Raw genomic sequence first — 22,633 nt, 5'->3', positions numbered from 1 at the left:
CCGCACTGACTGAAAAATCCCAAATAACATTTTTTTTTTTATTATTAATTGTTTTTTTTTTTTCAGGCATTTACATGGACTATTCTAATGTTAAATTTGGTATTTTCCTCCATAAAATGTATATACTAAAATGATATTTCCATTTATCCAAAATCTTTCCCAAGCAATGTGCTAATGAGTAGGCCTATGATTTTCATTTCATAATATCCATAGTCTTATGTTCAACTGCAATTAAAAAGGAATATGCTACAATTTGTCATTCACATGTCTGTATGATTAATATTGACCATGCACTTCATTTTCAATTTCCTCATGCAAAGTCTCATGAGAACCCTCCCCCACTGCACAGCTGGTATTCAGAAAAATAAAAAAAATAATTCTACACAAACCAATTCAGCAGATGAAATCTGTGCAGCACAGAAGAATAGGGTTGACAGGAAGACACTCCCTTTCGACAAATGCCACAGACTTCACAGTGCTTCTTTTTAAAATTAGCATTCCAGAAAGTGACTCCACATTTTGAAAGAAGAACAGAGAAAAGGCTTTTTCAGAAGTAGGTCAACATGGTGGTATAGCACAGATGGAACAGACTGCTGCATGAAAGCTACTCTTGGTAGGTAAAACTGACATTGGTGAGCTGTTGTTTTTTATAACAGATAAGATATTTAAAGCAGATTTCTATGCCATAGTTAATACAAACTAAACTGCATTCTGGACTTTATGCAATTTTTACAATATTATTCTAACATTATTATGATGATTATTATTATTTAAACTTTGCATGTATATTTCCTCATACAATATTTCCCATCTTAGAAATAATGAAATATTAGCATTTGAACCTTTCTCTTTAGACATCATCATGGAGACAAATCACTGTGTTTTCCACGTGTTTCTCTGCATTTCTCTGATCTTGACACACTGGCACAAGGGGTCAGCTTGCCACACAGGCTCTCAGGTAGAATGTGAGAAAGCCCCATTTGTGCCTGGTTACAACTTGGCGGGTGAAGGCTTTGATGTTGTCAGGATGCGCCGTAAAGGTGCCTTTTTGATCAATGTCAAGTCACACATGGATAATGGCACTTGTACTGTCTGCAAGAACCGCTTTCAGGGAGGGCAGATGCAGAAACTTCCCTCAGCTGTGCTGGACTGGCGTCCCTTCAGCCGCTGCAGCAAACAGCTTTCTAGTGCTCTTCATCATTCTGTCGACTCCCTAATGAAGAGTTCAACGTCACTCATCAATAACAACTGGGAAATGGACCTTAGCCTGGATAACATAGGAAAGGCAATTTTTGGAGGGAGTCGTTCAGATATTGCTAAATTTGCCCAATCTCAGAATGCAATGGATAAGGCAACATTTGCCCTCCATGAGCTCAGCTGCACATATTACAGGTAAGTATACATATGAGTTTATAACACTTTTTGCATTGTATTTATAATGACTTGTTAATGATGACAGCCTGACCCTTTCCCAGTATCTCTGAACATGCGCACAATATTGTTAGATGATTTAAAAACCGAGAAAGCACCTAGGCCTACAATTAATGATCTTTATCCTGTTACATACATTGCATTTATTTAACAGTCGCATATATCTCATCTACGGTGGACAAATTGAAATCGAAGATTTCCTAAATAACATATAAATTAGTCTGTTAAGGTTTAAGATGTCAAAATTTCTAATGATATATCTTATAATAATCTCATCCATTTTGGCAACAATACACCTGTCACTTATCTGGACACTTGTAAACTAGTAACAGTTTTAAAAAAATATCTGCAAAAATAAACCTTGAAACTATATATTTTGTGTTTTAGAAATGGCAGGGAGGATTTTGCAGGAAATTGCATGCAGACATCATTATACAGTATATCACGTCATATTCACAGACAGGACTCATTAAGTTAAACGTTTTGTGTCACAAACAATAATTATTTGGACCATGGATCGTTAAAAAGGCAGGCCTCTGGGGAATCATAAAGAAACGTATTCATTTGTCCGCCTGCTCTAATAAGATGGTGGTGCATCCATGTGTTCACCTCTACTCTTTCATCCGCACAGACAAGCAGAACCAAAGCACAACCAAAAACAAAGTTATTCCACAAGATGCATGCAGTTACAGTTCAAAGCTACATTAAAGGGTTCGTTCACCCAAAAATCTAAATTCGTCCATGTTTTGCTCACCCTCAAAGCATCCTAGATGTGTGTGACTTTCTTCTTTCAGAATAATCCAATCAGAGTTATATTAAAATTGTCCCTGGGATTGCGTATTATGAGGAAGAGATATGATCTCAAAGATGCTTAGCTTAGCAATTAACAATTTAGTTAGCCAAATCATGGTTTTATCTGAAAAACAAACCCAGAACATGCTTAATACATAGTTTCTTATGACCTCATTGACCAAATTACTATCAAAAAAACTCAAAAAGAAAGCTTCAGGAAAAAGTACAGTTTTATTCAGACCCCACAGCCGGAATCTTCTGACAGATGACTCGTTGTTGTTCATTTGCAGTTACAGAGTTACAGACCACCCAGAGCTCAGCACTGAATTCTCAAAACACCTTCAGCGACTTCCGACACAATATGACGAGGAAACAAAACCCCTGTACCGAAGAACTATAGATACTTACGGCACTCACTACATACGTCAAGTCCATCTGGGAGGGCGAGTGAGGCGGGCCACAGCTTTCCGAACTTGTCTTGCAACACTGAAGGGTTTCTCAGAGACTGATATCAAGAACTGTCTGAATATTGAGTTAAAGATGACTTTGGGTTTCCTTCCAGCTAATGCCTCACTTTCCAACAAATGCTCTCAAATCCTTAAAGATAACTTGAGCATGGGATTCTACCAGGGCTTCATGACACACAAGATAGAAGTGTTGGGAGGCGAAAAATACTTTCCAGACCTAGTTTTAAACAAAAGCCCGGCTGAATCTTACTCAGACTGGATGATGAGCTTGCATGACAATCCTGAAGTCATATCATATGCAATTTTCCCTCTCCATCACCTGGTGGCTGATCCTGAGGTTAGTGTCAATCTAAAAAGAGCAGTAACTGCGTATATTGAAGAAAACAGGCTTTCTGTAAATCACAAAGAGGATCAAGGATGCTCACAAACACCAAATCTGGACCACAATTGCTGTCCTATGCGAGCCGGCCGTGGCAAGTTAGAAGTGTTTGTACAGAGAGCCGCAGGCCTGAAAGCAGATCTCTTCACACGTACTGACGGTTACGTGAAAGTTTGGTACAACCTCATGTATGAGGAGACTGAGGTGGTTATGGACAATAATGATCCCGAATGGAACACCAGCTATGATTTTGGATCAGTCGAGTTTGGTCACGAACTCATATTTGAGGTTTGGGACATTGATGTCATTTATAATGACATGGTGGGGAGATGCGTGGTCAGCCCTGAACGTGGAACTCATTCACACAGCTGTAAATTAAAGAGAGGCATCCTGTATTTCACCTACAATGCATTTTGTGATGCTCATCTAACAGGACCCAGGTGTAGCAGATATTCACCAAAAACATAAGACCTTGTATTTGTATAGAACAAATGACACAAAGAGAAAATGAAGCATATTTAGAATGAAGAATATTTATGTATATTGCTTTTAAGATAGTTGTATAGACGTATAAAAAATGGTTACATTTAGAAAAAAAAAAAAGTTAATATACAAGTAGTGTATATAAGGGTATATAGGTAGTGTGTTCAAATGAAACTTCAAATTTTGATATCTCGAGGAAAAAGAGGTTTTAGCTGTTGGTGTTTTTTTTCTTCTTCTCAAGACTAATAGATTATTACTGCATTTGTTCTACTACAGAAATTAGTTTTGCTTTCAATGGTCTGATTCCTGTGTGTGTTTGTAGTTTACTGGTTCAATAAAGACCCAAAGTGCACAATGACTTTTCAATACATAAGACAAGAAACTGTGTTTATCACGCCAAAGTCACTGGTTCATTTCCCATGGAGCACACAGTTATTAAATAAAATATATAATAAATAAAACAACCAAATAAAAAATTGTCAGAAAGGCAAATAGAAAATGGTCTTTCATTTTGTTTAATTGTTTTTCCCAGACCAAAAGCAAGACGTCAAGTACATCATAGAGGCTGCACAATATTCTCCAGACAGGTATGCCAAAGAAAACAGAGTTTAGACACAAATAGTTGCAAATCCTTGAAGATAACATGAGCATGGGATTCTACCAGGGCTTCATGACACACACGATAGAGTTTCATTTAAACCAAAGCCCAGCTCAAACTGAATGATGAGCTTACATATCAATCCTGATGTTATACATGCATTTTCCCCACTTCATCATCTGGAGGATGATCCGGAGTTTAGATAGAAACTAGAAAAAAGAAAACATTCTACCATAACAGACAATGCACAAATAGATAGGACATAAACTGGAAAATAAAGGATTATTTAAATTTCACCCAGGTGAAAAAAAAAAAAGGAATAATGAATATCATGATCAGATAAAACTGATTTAAGTTCGACCTCAAATGCTATAACATGAGTTTGTATGTCTTTTTGTATGTCTTTGTCAACATTGTTGTGAACTATGAAAATAACTTTTGTGCTTTTCTAAGGTAGATTTAAAAAATCATTTAGAAAAAAAGATGTTTTCAAATCTCCCCCTATAGTTTAACAAATGCGAACATCTTTCCTCTGTGGAAAATGAACATTTTTGGTGGAAAAGTCATTATTTTTGCCCATAAAAACCTTATAGTTGCCTTTAAAATATCTTCTTTAGTGTTCCTAGAAAGATTTCCATACAGGTTTGGATGACACATGAGGGTGAGTAAATGATTGCAGAAATTGTATTTATAAAAGTGGTTTTGATTGTTTGTTAAAATGGCAATTTTTTAATTGAAGCAGACAAGTATATTACATTAAAGTTACATATTTGGGTGTGTTAAACAACAAAAGATTCGAAAATTGTTTTGCTTTTGGTCATCTGATTAGTATGTGACAAATTAAAAATAATATGATAAGATCTTTTGTTGTTTCAAATTCTAATAAAGATCATTCAATAAAAAAATTAATGCCTTTTGGTTCACCGAAACCGCAAAGCCTGACTTGATGATAAGACATAATAAAGATCGCTGTATGTAGGGATTAGTTAGTATGTTAGGAAAAATTGTTAGCCTATATGCAATGTAAGTCGCTTTGGATAAAAGCGTCTGCTAAATGCATAAATGTAATGTAATGTAATGTAAATGAATAGTCAGTCAGCCCTATCATGCTTGCAGATAGTTCGAAATGCAGCTGCTGGGCTTTTAACACGCTCCAAAAAACGGGAGCATATTACACCGGTTTTACGCTCTCTACACTGGCTACCAAGTTAATTTAAAAATTCTACTTTTAGTGTTTAAATCATTAAACGTTCTGGCCCCTACCTATCTTTCTGAATTAGTGACCCCTCTTGTCTCTGGTCGTTTTTATGCATCCCTAACTCGAGGCTGAAATGTAGGGGTGACCGGCCACGCTTCTCGGTAGCTGCCCCTAGATTGTGGAATGGATTACCCCTCTGTATTAGTTTATTAATATGTTGAAAACTTCCCTTTTTGATTTAGCATTTTAAAACTGAGAATTTTCTACTGTATGGTTTTATAGTATTATTATGTATTGTCTTATTGAAATGTTTTTTTTGTTGTTGTTCAGCACATTGGTCAACCCATGGTTGTGTTTAATAGTGCTATATAAATAAAACTGACATTGACATTGACAGATTCTTCCTTTCTTCTGGTGCTCAATGGTAAATTCTCCAAAGAAAACCTTTAATTAATTAAATTGAGTTTTAATTAAAACTCAGCAAGTGAAGGAGAGTTCTGCAACAGCAAGTTCGTCAAAACAACAGTCTAACAACATTTACATGAAACAGCAGTCTGGAATCTTAAACTTTTTGAATTACAGAAAGTCATCATTAAAAAATTGTGATGACTCTAGTTTGTGCTATTTTTACTAAGATATCCAAAATTACATAATATTTTCTCACTCTTGTTGTTATGAATGTATAGAAAATATTAATTCAGAAGATCTAAACTTTGTCATTGTGATTTAACTTTAGCATTTATATACAGTTCTTTAGGACACAAAATTAGGGTAGGGAATTGAAAATCAATTACATTTCCAGAATCGCATACTTAAAGTCAGGAATTCATTCATAAATTTCATGAGATTTCGTTTTTTATTTTTTGTTCAGAATTGCGAGAGAACTACAACCTCCATTTAAAAAAAGTCTCAATTCATAAAGAATCATGAAACTATTTTCCACACAAACAGCTCTTAATTGAGTGCAGTTTTTATGTAGCCAGCTGATTTTTGTTCATGGTATTGAGCAAAAAGAGACTCGAAACTGGGAATCGATTATCAGATCTAGCCTGGATATCACTGACAGGGTCACACATTTGATGTGTAAATGGGTGTATGTATGCCCTACTTTAAAAATAGACCTTTGAAATAAACCATTTAATCTATTAATCTGTCTTTTTTTTCTTTATTTTTGTTTCTAGGTCCATAACCATCCACATACAGTCAAAGTGTATCCTGACTTCCCTTTTGACATCCACTTTACTCGACAGGCCAAAGAAATCACATATACTATTAAGAACAATCAAACAGGTCAAGCAATGTATCTATTAGATAAACTCATTCTTGATTATGGCACCCATGTCATCACAAGTGTTCATGCTGGTGCCACTTTGGTGCAAGAGGACTATTTTAAAATATCCTTTGTCACCAAGAATCTGTTGTCTCCTGTATCTTCATCAGCAGGTCTTTCCTTCTTCGAAAAACTTAAATTTGATATTGGCAGCAATGCATTCCAAAAAAAAAAAACAAAAAAACAAAAACAAAAAAACACTCAAATCAGTGGTTATTTGGGTAATATCAAATATTCCTTAATTCAGAGCCATGGAGGTAAATATGAAGTAAACATCAGTAAATTTATCCATATATCTCCGCAGATATGCATCTTTGGTCTATAAATCCTTATTGACGCGGTTCAGTGAGTCTATGTGAACACAAATAAACTGCTGCTGACACGAATGAATATGAATAAGTGGTGAATTTCTATTCAAAATGTGGCATTATAAGGATTTATTATTTTGCACTCCTGACATAAATTACTATTTAACTGTCACTGCAACAATGTTTTATCAAAACATTGGTCAAATATCGAAGCTAAAGTCTTTAAACTGTCAACTGATGCACAGTTTGTCCAGATCAAGTAAGAGAGTGATGTTTAATGTGCTGTGAAAGTGAAACAATAATAAACTGGGGCTGTCGGCGATGTTTGCAAGTAAAGGGGTTAAATCTTTAAAATAAAAAAAATCTTTATTGTGTGCATTTTTAAAGATCTTTGTACTCAAAAGCTGATACAATCACTATAGAAATGTTACTACTACTACTACTACTACTACTACTAATTATTATTATCAGCATTATTATTAGTAGTAGTAGTAGTGGTACAGTAGTAGTATTATTGTTGTTGCTGACAATTATATACTGTAAGCTAGTATTTCTGTGATATGATATATGTGATATGATATATAACTTTTAAAAGTACTGTAGCTTTGCAGGGAGGTTACTTGAAGCACCTTGGAGACTTTGCCACAGTTCTTCTGGACTGAGTCTGTCTCAGTTAGATCTGTTTCTTTATGATATTCCACAGACTGGAGGCTGATGATGATGATGATGATGATGATGAGATCAGATCTCTGTGTGGAGCACTGGTTATTGTCAGACTCCTTGCACAAATAAAAATATCACTGGATTAATGACAAAACTAATGTTTGGAAATGTAAACATTTATCCTGACACACTACAGCAAAAGATAAAATAACTGACTTTAAACCATTTTTTTTCTGGTGAAAATAATAATTGTAATAAAATGACCACCACTGTATGAACATACAGGCTATAGATACAGTTTAATCATGTTTAAACTCAATCCAGAACAAAAAACGTTATCTTAATTGAAAATAGGTTTAAAAACTCTCAAGTTCTACTTTCGCCTTTCTGTTTGCTTTATTCCCCGTACTCTTTTTTTTTTATTTATTTTTTTTATGTTCACTGTTTTGCAATAAATCATACTGGGATGTTTGTTAAAGGTTGGATGTGGCACAGCCCTACTTACAAAATTGACCACTAGAGGCCACTGCAGCATCACACAGCGGTTTTCTGACCTCACTTTCGGCGAAGGATGCCATTGCTACACTGTATCTTTAGGTAACAAATAGATGTTTGCATAGGCCACATATGTACATATACAGTAAAGAGAGAAAGAGTTTGTGTGTGTGTGTGAGAGAGAGAGAGAGAGAAAGAGAGAGAATACAATATTTGTGTGTGTTAAGTATATTACGTGTATTATAAGTAATTACAAGTAATTTTTAAGTTCATTCTTGTTGGCTGTTCAGAGAGAGAGTCACATCAGGGCTTATAAAATCCTGATGTAGTCAAACCAAACTTTAAAAGCAAGCTGCAGTACAAGTAATTAATTTAATATCAGTGCATCTTTTCCTTGTGAGATTTAGGATTGTGTATTATTGAGGAAGAGACATAGTCTCAAAGATGCTTAAATTCACATGTAACACACATCTGACTAAACAATTTTGTCATAAACACTTGAAAATTCAGCAAAACCATGGTTCTATCTGAAAAAAAAAAAAAAAACATTATTTCATAAAGTACTTTTCTCACCACCATTGACCAAATACCTGTCAAAAAAACACTGAAAAACAAACCATTTTATTTTGAGACCCCACTCAGAATCTGCTGACAGATAACTTCATTTTGTTGAGATCACTCAGATCATTGGATCGAGTCAGAATTACCAAGGGTTCACACAAAACAAGGGGAGCTAGCTATTTATATATTTATATATCACTTGAACAGACAAAGCCTTTCAGTGAGTATGAATCAGAAATAGGCAGGCCATTTGCCTGTATAAGTGGACTGTGCATGCCATTTCATCAGAATCTTTCAAAAGAAGAGTGGCGAGCAAATACTAGTAGCATGGCTAGCAACGCAGCGGCTCATTTCAATAATCCTAGGTAACCAACGTTACGTTAATAACCAAGACATTCCCTTTCAATATGGTTCACTTAAATTGTGTCAGTTACTGACACCTTGGGGAATGCAATCCAATAGTTCTGTGCTATCAGCACAGACCAAAAGGCAAATTCTACACGCCCAGCCTAAGGGTGTACTCAACCTACAGTATACCCATAACAGGCTTTCTTGCCAATACTTAACAGTCTCACTCCCAGCTTGTCATATATTGACGCTTGGTCAGGACACCTTGGCATCACTTTTTGACGCTCAAGGTACTCTTTTGCATAATTTTTCAAAGCACATTTTGAAACCTCCATTGTTTTTAGTTGTCTTAATGGTTTTCATGCATTTGTATTAAATACAAATAATTGTAAATAAATTTATAATTTAATTGGAACACGTAACCCCACCCCTACCCTAAACCTACTCACTGCTGAACAATATAAAACATGTAACAGGCAAATAAAAGTACAGTCACAGGTATTTATTGCATAAACCAACCATAAATGCATTACAAACATGTCATGTTGCATTCCAAGTCTTCTGAAGCCATACAATATCTTCAAGCGAAGAAGAGAGTAAAAAATACGTCTTTAAATGCTTAAAATGAACCAGCTCTGTTAATGCACTCACATCTCATAAAAAAAAAAAATACCTCACATAGTATGATGCAATTGGACACAGGCGGCAAAGAAGGACCCTGCACGTCAAAAGATATGCTAAAGGGTGCCATGAGCATCAAAAAGCGACGCCAAAGTCAATATATATGACGAGTTGTGAGTGAGACTGTCTAGAATAAAAACACTTGAGGGTAAAAAGAGAGTTTGCCCAACGAGTACACCTGGGTCTGTGAGGGTGAAACGTTAGGACAGGCCCTTATGCAGCAAGCACTCAAACGGACCACACAGAGGTTTTTGGGTTAGCTTAACAGGCAAGATCTGTGCTTAAAGTGCAGGGATGTCCAGGCTATAAAACCTGACAAAGGTAGAAGGGGAGGACCAGCTGGCTCCCAAACAGATCTTGCCAGTGGACTCTCCTTCACACAAAACACTGCCCTGATTGCCTGAATTTGCTAGAGTGCTCTACTTACACTCTGGGTGCCTGGTCTGGGCAGTGTAGATAGGATTGCTAATCCCAGAAGTAGAAGCATGACTTGTGCTCTGAATTGACATACAGCCATGCTTTGGCTTAAGAACAACCTTACAGTTGTTTAGCCCAAACTCAGGAAGTGCTTACCGAGAGCACATGCAAGTCACCAACTCACTTAACTAATGCCAAAGCCAGCAGGATAAATCTTTAGCGTGGATGAGATGCACCTCCTGTCCAGCAGCTCATGAAGGAAAGACTAAATTAGCAAAATGCTGCAGGACAAATGGTCTGTTTTCTGGTCTGCTCCGCTGTACTGTCACACTCAACAGCCATTTGAACAATATCTGCCCTTATATCTGCTTACTGACAGCGCACTGTCAACTAGTGGACTTACTTCAGATGTTGGGCAGATTTATTTGTACATTTACATGTAGCATTAACAGCAACAAAGCTATTTTAATTATGAAATGCACCATTATGGCAAGTAAAGTTAGCTCATTAAAGTGCATGATCATTATTGTAGATATGAATAAAAGTTTTGAAAATTAATTTAGACAGGCTTTCTTTCTTTCTGGGAAATTTGAAGATTTAGTTACCTCAAAGGGATGATGGTTCACACAAAAATTCTGTAATTAATTACTCACCTCATGTCATTCCAAGCCTTCATTCATCTTTGATTTTTTTTATGAATTACGAGACCTATCAGATGATGATGAACAATTATAAAAATAATAAGTTATATTGATAAATTTGTTCATTTTAAGCAGCTCATGTTGCTATGAAAATATTCACATATTGGAATGCTTTAGTAAGATCACATAACATTTGAACAGTCTTCTGTTTGTGCCGCCTTCATTTAATTGCCCGTTTTCATCACTTTCATTTTAATTCTCCTGCATTAGGTGTTTGCTAAACAGAGCATCCAATCAGTGTTCGCTCTTGCGCTGATGACCCTGACACCGACTGAACATGCTAAATCAAGCAAACTGCCGCTCACTCGAGCCCGATGAGAGCCGATGTCTGGAACAAACCAAGCAAACTAACCCTACGGATGATCACCGACGGCCCAACGTTGACTTGCAGGTGAGGGATGAAGGGGAGCCCTGTATGTGCCATATTCACAGAGCACTAGTTTTTCGTTCAGTGGTAAACAGAAGTTTGAAATAGCCACAGAGTATACCATTTTTTTTTTTTTGCATTTACTTTTGGCCTTATGAGAGATTTTCAGTACATCCTATACTGTATTCTAAAATGATCTGATTTTAACTTTTGCATTAGGGTTGCCAACTTCAGAAAATGAAAATAAGGGACAACTTTAATTCTTTGACTTTGATTTGAATAAGGGGCAGAATATGGGACACAACTTTTTTTTTTTTACTGTACCACGCTGTAAATATGACTGTGAATTTAATGGTAAAAGACTGTAAAATTGCTACAGTAAAAACCTGTTAAATGGTTAGCGGTAAATTCCCCTACTATATATGGGGAAACACTGTATTGGACATTACATGTAATTTTACATTAGTATACCATTTTTGGAAGTGGAAAAAGACCATATAATTTACAGTGAGTAACAGTAAATTGACATTCTCAGAATTCTCTGCATTATATTTCAAATGTGATGTTTTTTGTTGTTGAAATAACTATGCTTCTAAGTTTTTTCTTATCAGTTTTGTTTATTAGGGTTGTTGGTTACACCTAATGTTGTTAAATTAATGTTTCATGTGTGTTACCATAATGGTGTTTAGTGATTTTTTGAATGAAAACGCGCACTTCTATATTTCTTAGTATTTAAAAGCTGCTTGTAATAGGCTTTGTTTCATCATGTGATTTTCTCATCACCACCTCCTGGTGGTTATCAGTGTATTACAAAGGTACAAAAAAAGATTTCAGTACTTCAATAGGTTGGTATATTATCATGATATTATTCATTATTAGCATGTAAATTAAGTTAAAACCGTAAAATGTTGCTAAAGGTAAAATTCCAACAACCATAGCTGCCGTTTTTTTTTTAACGTAAGTTTTAGTTTTTTTTTTTTTTTTTTACAGTGACATTTCCGTGTCTACAGTCAATTATGTGTATAAAATGTTCTCCGAAAGAATAATTTTTTTGTTTAACCGGTGTACATTTATTCTAAAACTAAAGTTTAATGTCATAAAAAAGTGTTGCGCGCTTTCCGCACAAAGCATTGGACTGAGTACATTTAAAATTAACATAATACATTTTAAAGAAAAAACACTATAGAATTGTGACTGCACAAGTGGTGTAGTAATTTAGGAGGTACAATATGGCATAAAATCAATACATCTTTATTTATTTGTATTTTTTTTAAATGACATTTAACATTTTTTACTAAAAAGTTATTTCAACCATGTAGCCTATGAACACAGGTGAAGTGGGAGCGTCCAGCCGTCAGAGGATTGTGCAAGGTCTTAAAGCCTTCCTTGAGTGGCTGCATTTGCAATTCAAAAAATTTTTAGTGCAAAAAGAATGATTAATTTGTTATTTGTATGGCCTATGGTCGTATGACGTATGCCTATGAATACGGGACAAACTGCGTTTCGTATAGCTTTCATACGGAAAGCTTCTCTGATGCCTTAAATATGGGACAATTCCGTATTATACTGAACGGTTAGCAACCCTATTTTGCATGGATTTTATTGAAAAGAGCTTAGGCTCATGTACTGTAACCAGAAGTTTTAAGATATATGAATACGCTTTTTAAGTTTTTACATTGTCTTAACAAGCGAAGCAATTCAACATTAATTTTCGGTGAGTCTGTGAAATGTTGAGGTACTATGGTAGTAGTTTTGTGCACGCGTGAACGTCATGGCAACATACAACACACAGTAATACTAAACAACACGTAAATGAGCATAACTAATGTAAATTAAGCAAGCTAGTATGCATAGGCCAGAAAGTGTTGGCGAAATAACACATTAGCGAACCAGAGGGAATAATATGGATTTTTTTTTTATGATTCACAGACTTTCAAGGATTTTAAGGACCCGTGGGAACCCTTTGTAAATCTGCTTTTAAACAACCTGTATTGTATAAAGTGCTATATAAACAAAGGTGACTTGACGCTAACCCAATGTTGAAGAGTCTAAATTGAATTGGTAGTACTCAAACTTGCAATACTCAATCAAAAACCTAAATTAAGGAAATTACTATTATCTTTATTTAGAAAGCAATAAAAGGACATACACTATAAACAACAAAACTGTTAAAGTACCAGTAAAACCAGTTATTTGCAGCAGTGTCTTTAGTCTATAAGGTAACAAATCTGGAACCAACTCACCAGTCCTGTGTGGGCTAAACTGAGCTGGGCAGGTGAGGTATAGTCTTTCAGATGGCACATATGACATAGATCTCCAGTGTGGAATATTAACATGAGTATTTCAGGTGATCCCTGAGTAACACAAACTCCTCTTCCACCAGTACATTAGTCCAGGACTTGGGTGCATTTAATAACTGACCTCTAACATTTGAACATGGGGAAAAAGAGCTAGTCCTTACCAAAACCATATCAAATCAGTTTCAAGTTGCCATGTTTGTACTTGACGAGAGGAGGCAAATGCACAGGCAACTACCACCCTTTTAGTTTCAGACTTTACCATTCTTCAGGTTTTAAAGGCCCAGTGAGACTTTGAGCAGCTCTGCCATTTGTTCAGTCATAACACCGTCCTCTTCTGAACAGAGAGAAAAAGAATTAAAGAGCTGTGATGAAAAACCAGATACATACAGTAAAACCACTTCAATGAAAGTTTCTATTTTAATACATTCACTGGATTATCCAAAAATAGGAATTAAATAATTTTATATAAACCATTTTTCACTGACATTGCAGCAAAATGAACTATATAGTACGGTCAGGGTTTCTGCAGGATTTTAAAGCTCAAATTTAAGACTTTAAGACCTTTAAGAATAATGTATATGGTATAATGTCTATAGAACCATATCAAGTACCATATAATTACTGTAAAAAGTAGTTTACAGTTCAGATACAAGTTTTCAGAAAAACAAAGTTTTATAAAATGATCATCTTGTAAATTGTGACCTGTAGGTTTGAAAGAGATTGTGTGTGCTGACACTCACCTCCATCAGTAGTCATGTCCTGTTCTAGTTTCAGCTTCTCCTGTCCCACACGGAGCATGCAGGCCTCAATCGAATCTCTGCTGATGAGCTTGATCACCTGCACGGTTCTGTGATGCAAATACATTATCATGAAACAATTTTTCTTCTTTATGACATTCTCAAATTCTAATTCCATTAGTTTATACTTGCCTGGTTTGCCCCATTCGATGACAGCGGTCCTCTGCTTGTTTATCATTGAATGGATTGCAATCAATGTCATGCAGTATCACTGTGTTTGCAGAGGCAAGGTTGATTCCCTGCCCCCCAGCCCGAGTCGACAGGAGGAACACAAAAATTTCAGGGTTTGTATTGTATTTGTCGATGAGACCAATCCTAGAGAAGCAGAGAGAGTTGAATTAGATTTGTTCAGACAGGCAGCTTCCTACTTAAATCTGTTTAGTTGTTCGAGACTTGAACAGAAAACTTAAGACATTAAAATCACATAAGTGTAGTGTGTACAGTGGTCTCTTTATTTTTAAATTTATGCTCACATGCAAATATTTTAAATGTAAAAACAGTGGATACTGAAATTGGTCAATTGATTGGTCAATTGCATTTCATTACTTGCAAGGTGACAATGAGAACTGTCAGTCATAAATATCAAATCTAAGAAAGAAAAAAAAATCTGAATTGAGTGCAGTGCAAACAAAGTGACATGACGTACTGAAGAAGGTAAAAAAGCAAGTTATGTTCACCTCTCCGCCATGGGAGTAGAACCATCCAGTCGAACAAACTGATGGTCAAGGTGTTTGAGCAGAATCTCCACAATGTCCAGCACCATGGTGAACTGACTGAAAAGGACAACCCTATCACCCTTGAGGATAAAGAAAGTTGTTTTAAAAACATCAGCAACAATAAAATGCAAACTAAATTTAAAATGACTGTAAAACAGCATCCAGACAAACCTTTTCTTTGAGCCTGGTGAGTATTTTGGTTAAAAGTGCAAACTTTCCAGAGTCTAAGAGTAGTGCTTTCTCCAGCTGAAAACTGCTGATGGAGCTGTACTGTTTACATAAATTATGCAGCTCAAAATCAGACATCACCTCCATGTCCTCCTGGATCAGTGCAGGGTCGGCATCAAAATGTGTTGGCTCCTAACATAGCAGAAACATGTCAGCTCAGCAGTATCCAATACAGCAGTGGTTCTCAAAAATGAAAGTTCATCTCTTAATTTACTCTCTCCAAGTTGTTACAAACTTGCATGAGTTTCTTTCTTCTGTTGATCCCAAGTTATTTTTATATAAAATAACCTATAACGCTATAAACTAGGGATGGGCATTCGATTAAATTTTCTTAGTCGATCGTCGGGAGAATTAACGATCGACTATCGATTAATCATTAATATTTTTATAATATAATTATTTATTTTTTATAATAAAAAAAATGCAATGAATACAAAAATACAGCGTGTTTTTCCTCGGTGAGACCTTTATTACAAGATCAACTTGTGGCAGACAGTTAAACTACGTTCAGGCAAACCGAACATATATGCGCGTGCATATGCAGTGCTCTGCAGCTGCCACAGAGACCTCATTTGTTCCAAAATAATAATAATGATAAAAGAATCATGTTAAACAATAACATTAAACAAAACCATTATAATACTTAGATCTGACAGATTTTGTCAAAATGTAATTCAAAACTATCCAAGCCAGAAGAAAAGGCCAGATATTAGCCTTCCTAACAATTACGCTAACGTAACAAATTATGCTACTTAAAGCCTCATGAAAAATAACTAACTTTAATAACTAGCATACAACTTCTGCACGAGTCTACGAATTTTTGCTGAGAAATACCGTATAAGCATGTTGACATGATCTGGTGTCAGACGCGACCGCAACCTGGTGACCGTCAGTCCAGCCACCGAAAACACCTGCTCTGAGGGAAATGACGTTGCCGGGATGCACAGGTACATCATTTGAGTCGTGGCCGAGTTGTACATAAAAACACCCCATCGCAATGTTTGCAGTTAACTAGTTCGCTTTTTAAATCAAAATGGTCCCACGCCACACTTCGCCGTGACATCTTCATGATTATTCTTTGAAATCAAAACGGAAGATCACAGATAACCGAGTAGGGTGTCAAATATTGCACCCTGGTGGTAAAATATTTAATTGCTGCCACACAGTGAAATTCATTTAATTGCTTCAAGACTCGCACTACACAACGCAACCTCCATTAGATTAAAAAAAATGCTTTAGATTAATCGATAACAAATTAACATGATCGAGGAAAATCTTAACGATCAATTATCGATCGTCGATTAATCATGCCCATCCCTACTATAAACTAAACAGTTGCTGGTCTCTAATTGACTTCCATGGTATGTGAGGGGGGGAAAATGGAAGTAAGGTCAGTGGGGATCACAAACTATTTGGTTACATTCTTCAAAAACTATTCATGTGCGTTCAGCAGTGGAAAAGAAACCCTCATACAGTTTTGGAACAACTTCAGGACGAGTACTTTTCACTTTTGTTTTCGGAACAAAACAAGTTCCCAGGGCTGAATTCATGACTCATTAAATCCAGTCAAATCTGTATTATTAAGCCTCTTTTAAAAACTAATCTCCCAGTCCTCACCTTAAGCATGGCTTTACTCATGGCAGCCAATTTGTCACTGGTGTAGTACTGGCGGTGCAGCAACGGATGATTAGCCATCTTTCTCAGCTGCATCATAACATTACAGAGCTCCCGCTCTGAGGACAAAAGAGGAGATCAGAATTATGGGATAGACGTTTTCAACATTCCCACTTTGTTTTTTAGATCCTCCAGCTTAGAAGGAACATTTTCTGGACAGCCCCTGTTTAATGTCAGATAAATCTGAATACAATTTAAGCTAACAAAATAAGCAGAGTGCAATACTCTTAAACAACATGTTAGCCAAATAATAAAAATTTTTAATTAACAGCACATACTCTCTCCATTCGGAGCCTTCTTGAGTCTTTTGAAAAGTTTGTCATACAGCTTCTGCTGGGCATCACTCATGGGACACATTTCAACCTTCTCCACTTTCGGTGGAAGCTCTTTTAACACCTAGAATAACATTTGCAAAGTCAAAATCCCAGTGGGCAAAAATATGGACTGGTGACATAGAAATTTTCACTACAGAGGACTGAATGTAGATACATTTAATTTGATGGATTAATATTTCTGCAAGATTTTCTCAGTAACAATGCGTTCATAACCACAGTGAAAAAAGCATCTACCTCACTCTTGACTCGTCTCAGAATGAAAGGCTTCATGATAAGTTTGGCCTGAGCAATTCTTTCCTTGTGAAAACTGCTTTCTTCCTCTGATGACCTCTGAAACCAAGCAGATGGGCAGAAAGTGTGAGCATTCGGTCTAGGTACATAATGATTACCGTATCATTAAATTTAATAAAATATAGACCCATTTTTTAAAAGATGGCACATACAGTATTTTATTTAGAAGTAATGTGTGCACTGTCTGTACCGTAGAGAACATTTTGGAGATCTGTGAGGTACTGCTGGAGAACATGGAGGGCATGATGAAATTCAGGAGTGACATGAGCTCCAGCAGATTGTTCTGTAAAGGTGTTCCGGTCAGCAACAATCTGTGCTCAGCCTGAAGATGACAGACACAATAGATAAGAACAACTTTACTACCCTTCTCTTCATTAAGAACTTTCCAAAATAACGCAAAAGCATTTGTTTAAATCATATTTGCAATATGGTTTACGAAACAGAAGACTGCTTGTACTGACATTGATGGCCATGAGGTGGCGGTAGCGTAGAGAGTTCATATTTTTCAGCATGTGGCCCTCATCAAACACAGCATACTTCAGCCTCAGCTTGCGGAACAGACTGCGGTCATGGTCATTCCCTATTGTGAGATTGTATCTAATACAGATACCAAAAAAAGTATGGCAAATGTTAACACCACTGAATACATGTGACTTTCATAAATACACAGTCAATCAATATATACTTTAAAACAATGTACTTACGTGGATACTATGATGTTGAATTCAACTAAGCCACTGAGGATGTCTTGTCGCAAGTATCTGCGGTCTTCCACAGACCCTATAAGTATAAACACAAAAGAATCGAGCAAGGAAATAAAGGATGACAATATTTTGTAATATTACGTATTCTCAGACCACAATGAAAAAAAATTAAATAAAAAAAGTTAAAATCTTTTTGCCTGAAAACTAACTTACCATAGTAAATAAGAACTTTAAGACTGGGACACCAAAGACCCAGCTCACGAACCCAGTTGTCTGCAAAGAGAGAAACGCATCATCTCGAGCAACACTATAGGGACAAGTTTATATGCTACACTCTCACTGAAATAAGTGACTCCTACCCAGTGTGGACGAAGGTACGGTAATAAGATGAGGGCCCTTGATTCCTTTTTCATACAAATGAGCCAGGAAAGAGATAGCCTGAATAGTTTTACCCAGCCCCTGTGGAGATATCGAATCACTTATAACCAATATCCGTGATAATAGTCCTGTGCTTTAATGGAATGAGTAACCTTCTTGGATTTCACACCTTTGGATTCAATATGACAGTGACTCACCATTTCATCTGCCAGGATTCCACTCAGCTTGTGCTGGTGCAGAAGAATCAGCCACTTCAAGCCAATCAGCTGATATGGCTGGAGTTTGAAACTAAGAGATGTCAAAGCAAGAAGTAAAAAAAAAATAGCATAACTGGATATCCCAGGAGTGTAATAGGAGAATAGATATACTTACTTGCGGTTCAGGATTTGGGGTTGCTTGATGGAGCCCATGCCTGCTTCTATGACCTGGGTAACATCTTTAGTCATTTTCTTTGCAATTCTCTCACATCTTCCCATAAGGTCTCGAACCACCTGCCTCTCCTTAAGCACAACCTTGCAGCCATGTACCAGATCTATAGACAGGCCATTATCCTTGAAGAACTGCTCTTTCTGAAAGAAAGAGAAACATTCAGATTACACACTCACCCTCCAAAAAAGCCAGCATTTCACCAGCATGGTTCAACCGACTTGTCTACACATAGCTAATGTCACTGAAAATTCAGTGCATAGGATGTTTTGTAATTTCATAATTTTGTTAGCAAAACGTTTCAAACTAGTGTGAAAGATTTTAACACCTCATTTAAATAATTAGATACAACTGTGCTCAATCTGTCTGCGGGCATGAATACAAACCAGCCAATTATGAATCACTGCCTTCACAGCCACAATAACTAATCCCCTTTGAGCACTTCCAAATTCACTCAACCACAATAGCACAATTCAGTGACAATTAACATGGCAGCTCAGAGTCCACACATTAGATTCTTACCACATCTTTCCAAGTGTTGAAAGGCCTCAGCGAAATGATCTTCTGGGCTTTTTTGAATGAGCAGCCAGATATTAGCGCAAGCTCATCTAGGGAAGCTTCTTGGAGAAACTCAATGATCTTGTCCTGGAGATTGCCCGAGATGCTGTCCTCATCCTCCGAGTCCAGATCATCAGAGATACTCTCAACATCACTGTCAATCTCCTCTTCATCCTCAGAGGCACTGACATCATTTAATGGCGATTCATCGTCCCTCTTCCACTTAAAGGACGTGTTTTTAGACGTGCTTTGGCTGACTGCTGATTTTTGTGGTTTTGGAGTAGACACACTAGAGACTTTTGGCACGGGAGAGGGTGCAGTCGTCAGCCATCTCGACAGGCTAGATGAGCCGTCAGGCTTTTGAGAGCTCTTGTCCTTTTTTTCCCTGGAGTGATGTGATTTTGACTTTTGTCTCTGATCATCTGGTGAACTTGAATCTAAATTTTAAGTAATAAAGCATGGATGGCTTAAAGTCGGATCATTTTCATACTAAAATTTCTATGTGGACTAAACCTTCAGCTGTGACTGAAATGCAGTAATAATCACCTGTTGATGAAAACACAAGCAGTGAACCCAAGGCATTCTCATAGTCCCAGTCATGCTCTCTCAGGACATCTCTCAGCACCTATGAGAGAAATTAAAGACACTTAAACTCACCAGAACATTGCAATGCTTTGCATCAATAGAACTTTAAACTGTTTAAACCTACCTCTTTTTCTATATCAGGCAGTTTTTTCTTCAGCTTTTTTAACAGAGCCTCTTGTTTTGCTCTGCTTGGCTCCTGACTCTCCTCATCATCAGAATCTTCTTCCTCCTCTTCAGATTCTGAATGCTAATTCCGAGTCAACAGCCATTTAAAAGTGAGTTCACTACATTAAGGAGATGTTGGGTTTAAAGCATTGATTCAAATGGCTTACTCACCACAATTTTTCTCCTTTTCTTCGGCTGATCGTTATCATCATCTTCACTATGCCCTGCTTTGCCTTTCCGTCTGCCTGCATCTGCACATATAAGACAGTTTTGATTTCAATAAATTACAATATTGTATCTGAATTACAAATCTTCTTTTAATTACATTTGCATAAAAGATGCACAAAAAATGCAAACATGTCTGACTGGAGAATGCTGTGACTTGACAGACAATAATGGAGTATTACAGAGAATTAAATGTATGGATGAATGTGTAACAAGCAGAAGTTTGTTCATGCAAATAAATAAATAAAACGGCCTACCGTGATCTCCGTAAATCATCAAACAATGTGCTACAGCTCCTTCTAGTGTGCTAGTGCTTTCAACTACCTGTAACAATATCAAGAGACACAACAGGATAAAATCCAGTGTTCACCTGCTTTATTAATTGATATTGCATCAACAAGGGACTAATTACCTCCAGTAGATCTTTCTTGCTCTTCTGAGGGAATATTTCCATTAGTTTGATGATTTTGTCCTCCATATCCTTGCTAATCTGGTTCTCGGACTCTGATGTTGTGTCCCTGTGAAATAGCTGCATGTTATCACTTATTACAGACTAGATAGTGAACGCTTACATAGTTAACAACTCTCATAATGCAATCAGCAAGCTTGAAATATCACAAAAAAAAAAAAAAAAAAAAAAAACAGTGTGGAGCAGGAAATGTGTCCAAGAGAAGACAAGCTACAGCCTCACTTCTGACAAACTCAGTCTCGCTTACTTGCTCATCCTGACAACTTTGTCATCTGCAGAAACATCCTCTAATGCGTGTCTTGATGCCTTGCCTGATGCACATCGACCATCTGTCTTTCTTTGGTGGGCTGGAAACAGAAAATTCAAGAATGAATCAAGACATTTTGGAATACAACATGCTGTGACTGCATCCTTGTAACATGACAACTGCTAATAATATGCTATACAAGGGGTCTATTATAGTGGTTAACAAAAATAGAGAGCCGGTTATTTCGAAAATCAGCGTCAACCACAAAACAAAGGTGAGAAGAGAAAAATCTTGTCAGTGACCACCCACACTTAGAACCTGGAAATTGGCTTAAAATTACAGCTACAGTGCATTACAAACTCGCATTCCATCTCTTACCAACATAATCACAGATAAAACAGGCTGTCTAGGCAGAAAGCACATTAGGTTTTCAGAAATATCCATTATGAAAGCTGAAAAAAAGCCCCGGATGAGAAATGGCAGTGTTTACTCACCCGGTTTATTCTCCTTATCCGAGCTGGATCCGTCCGAAGATTTAAAGTGTCTCTCTGTTGCGTTGTCCCTTTGGAAACGGAACCGGTCTAGATTGAAAAAGCTCATTTTAAAATATATATATATTTTTACCGTTAGGAGAATCCTCTGTCTCACGCGGTCTTACTGTAACATCCGCCGGTGATGTTTGCGCACCTGATTGTGTTCTATAATAAAAGCTTCTGGACAGCCTCATAACCCAACCGATATCTGATAAAAAAAAAAAAAAATACAACGAAGTGCATAAGTTACCTGACGGTTAATTTAATGAAATATTTCAGGTTTAAATGCTTTGAGCAGAAGAAATACAGTCAGTGCTGTAAACTCTGAATTCTGCAAGTAGCACGTTCCCGCCACCGATTGGCAATGCGTCATTTCCGCTTTTAAGCCAATAACAATACAGATGCGGCTTTCCCCCTTTAAATTGTAAATCAGGATTGTAAATATTAAACGTCACAATTTTAGACTAGAGGTCAAATTATTAAAATAGAAAGATAGAAGTGTATAAAATATACTAGTGTATACCATATATTTTTGAAATAACTTATTAAAATGAATAATATTTAATAATAATTAAAAATATTTATTAAAATAATTTGGATGTTTCGAAGGCAGTAGTGCATGCACATACTCTGACTGACCGTTCTTAATATAGGCTATTGAATTTTTAGCAATATGCTATCTTCTCAATAAGATCATGGTGGCAGATGGGATTAAGTACCTTGATCACAGCAATAATTATAGATAGATAGATAGATAGATAGATAGATAGATAGATAGATAGA

The 22,633-nt window shown here is 36.5% G+C and overlaps 2 protein-coding genes across 3 annotated transcripts; one reads left to right on the top strand and one right to left on the bottom strand.

Moving 5' to 3' along the window:
* The first annotated feature begins 282 nt into the window (after window positions 1–282).
* Window positions 283–3,907, top strand: LOC127963225 (perforin-1-like). Its single transcript, XM_052562985.1, has 3 exons — window positions 283–613; window positions 855–1,392; window positions 2,514–3,907. Exons 1-3 carry the CDS (start codon window positions 598–600, stop codon window positions 3,535–3,537), a joined length of 1,578 nt encoding a protein of 525 aa, XP_052418945.1. The 5' UTR covers window positions 283–597; the 3' UTR covers window positions 3,538–3,907.
* A 9,412-nt stretch (window positions 3,908–13,319) lies between these two features.
* On the bottom strand, window positions 13,320–22,223 carry smarcad1a (SWI/SNF-related, matrix-associated actin-dependent regulator of chromatin, subfamily a, containing DEAD/H box 1 a). Of its 2 annotated transcripts, XM_052564300.1 has the most exons (25): window positions 22,158–22,223; window positions 22,005–22,058; window positions 21,812–21,898; window positions 21,318–21,417; window positions 21,014–21,119; window positions 20,859–20,925; window positions 20,548–20,627; window positions 20,336–20,458; window positions 20,173–20,251; window positions 19,591–20,063; window positions 19,015–19,211; window positions 18,840–18,930; window positions 18,624–18,723; window positions 18,478–18,537; window positions 18,265–18,340; window positions 18,022–18,157; window positions 17,751–17,882; window positions 17,504–17,599; window positions 17,213–17,330; window positions 16,878–16,993; window positions 15,204–15,392; window positions 14,994–15,112; window positions 14,449–14,631; window positions 14,260–14,366; window positions 13,320–13,853 (listed from the first exon to the last, which is right to left on the bottom strand). In XM_052564300.1, exons 2-25 carry the CDS (start codon window positions 22,042–22,044, stop codon window positions 13,792–13,794), a joined length of 2,937 nt encoding a protein of 978 aa, XP_052420260.1. In that variant the 5' UTR covers window positions 22,045–22,058; window positions 22,158–22,223; the 3' UTR covers window positions 13,320–13,791. The 2 variants fall into 2 exon arrangements, with proteins under 2 accessions (XP_052420260.1, XP_052420261.1); XM_052564301.1 differs by having other exon boundaries at window positions 21,976–22,207.
* Window positions 22,224–22,633: the final 410 nt, after the last annotated feature.

Source organism: Carassius gibelio, chromosome B8 (genome assembly GCF_023724105.1).
Source record: "Carassius gibelio isolate Cgi1373 ecotype wild population from Czech Republic chromosome B8, carGib1.2-hapl.c, whole genome shotgun sequence".
Classification (NCBI taxonomy): domain Eukaryota; kingdom Metazoa; phylum Chordata; class Actinopteri; order Cypriniformes; family Cyprinidae; genus Carassius; species Carassius gibelio.
The sequence above is the reverse complement of the archived record's forward strand: the minus strand, read 5'-3'. Positions and strand labels throughout refer to the sequence as shown.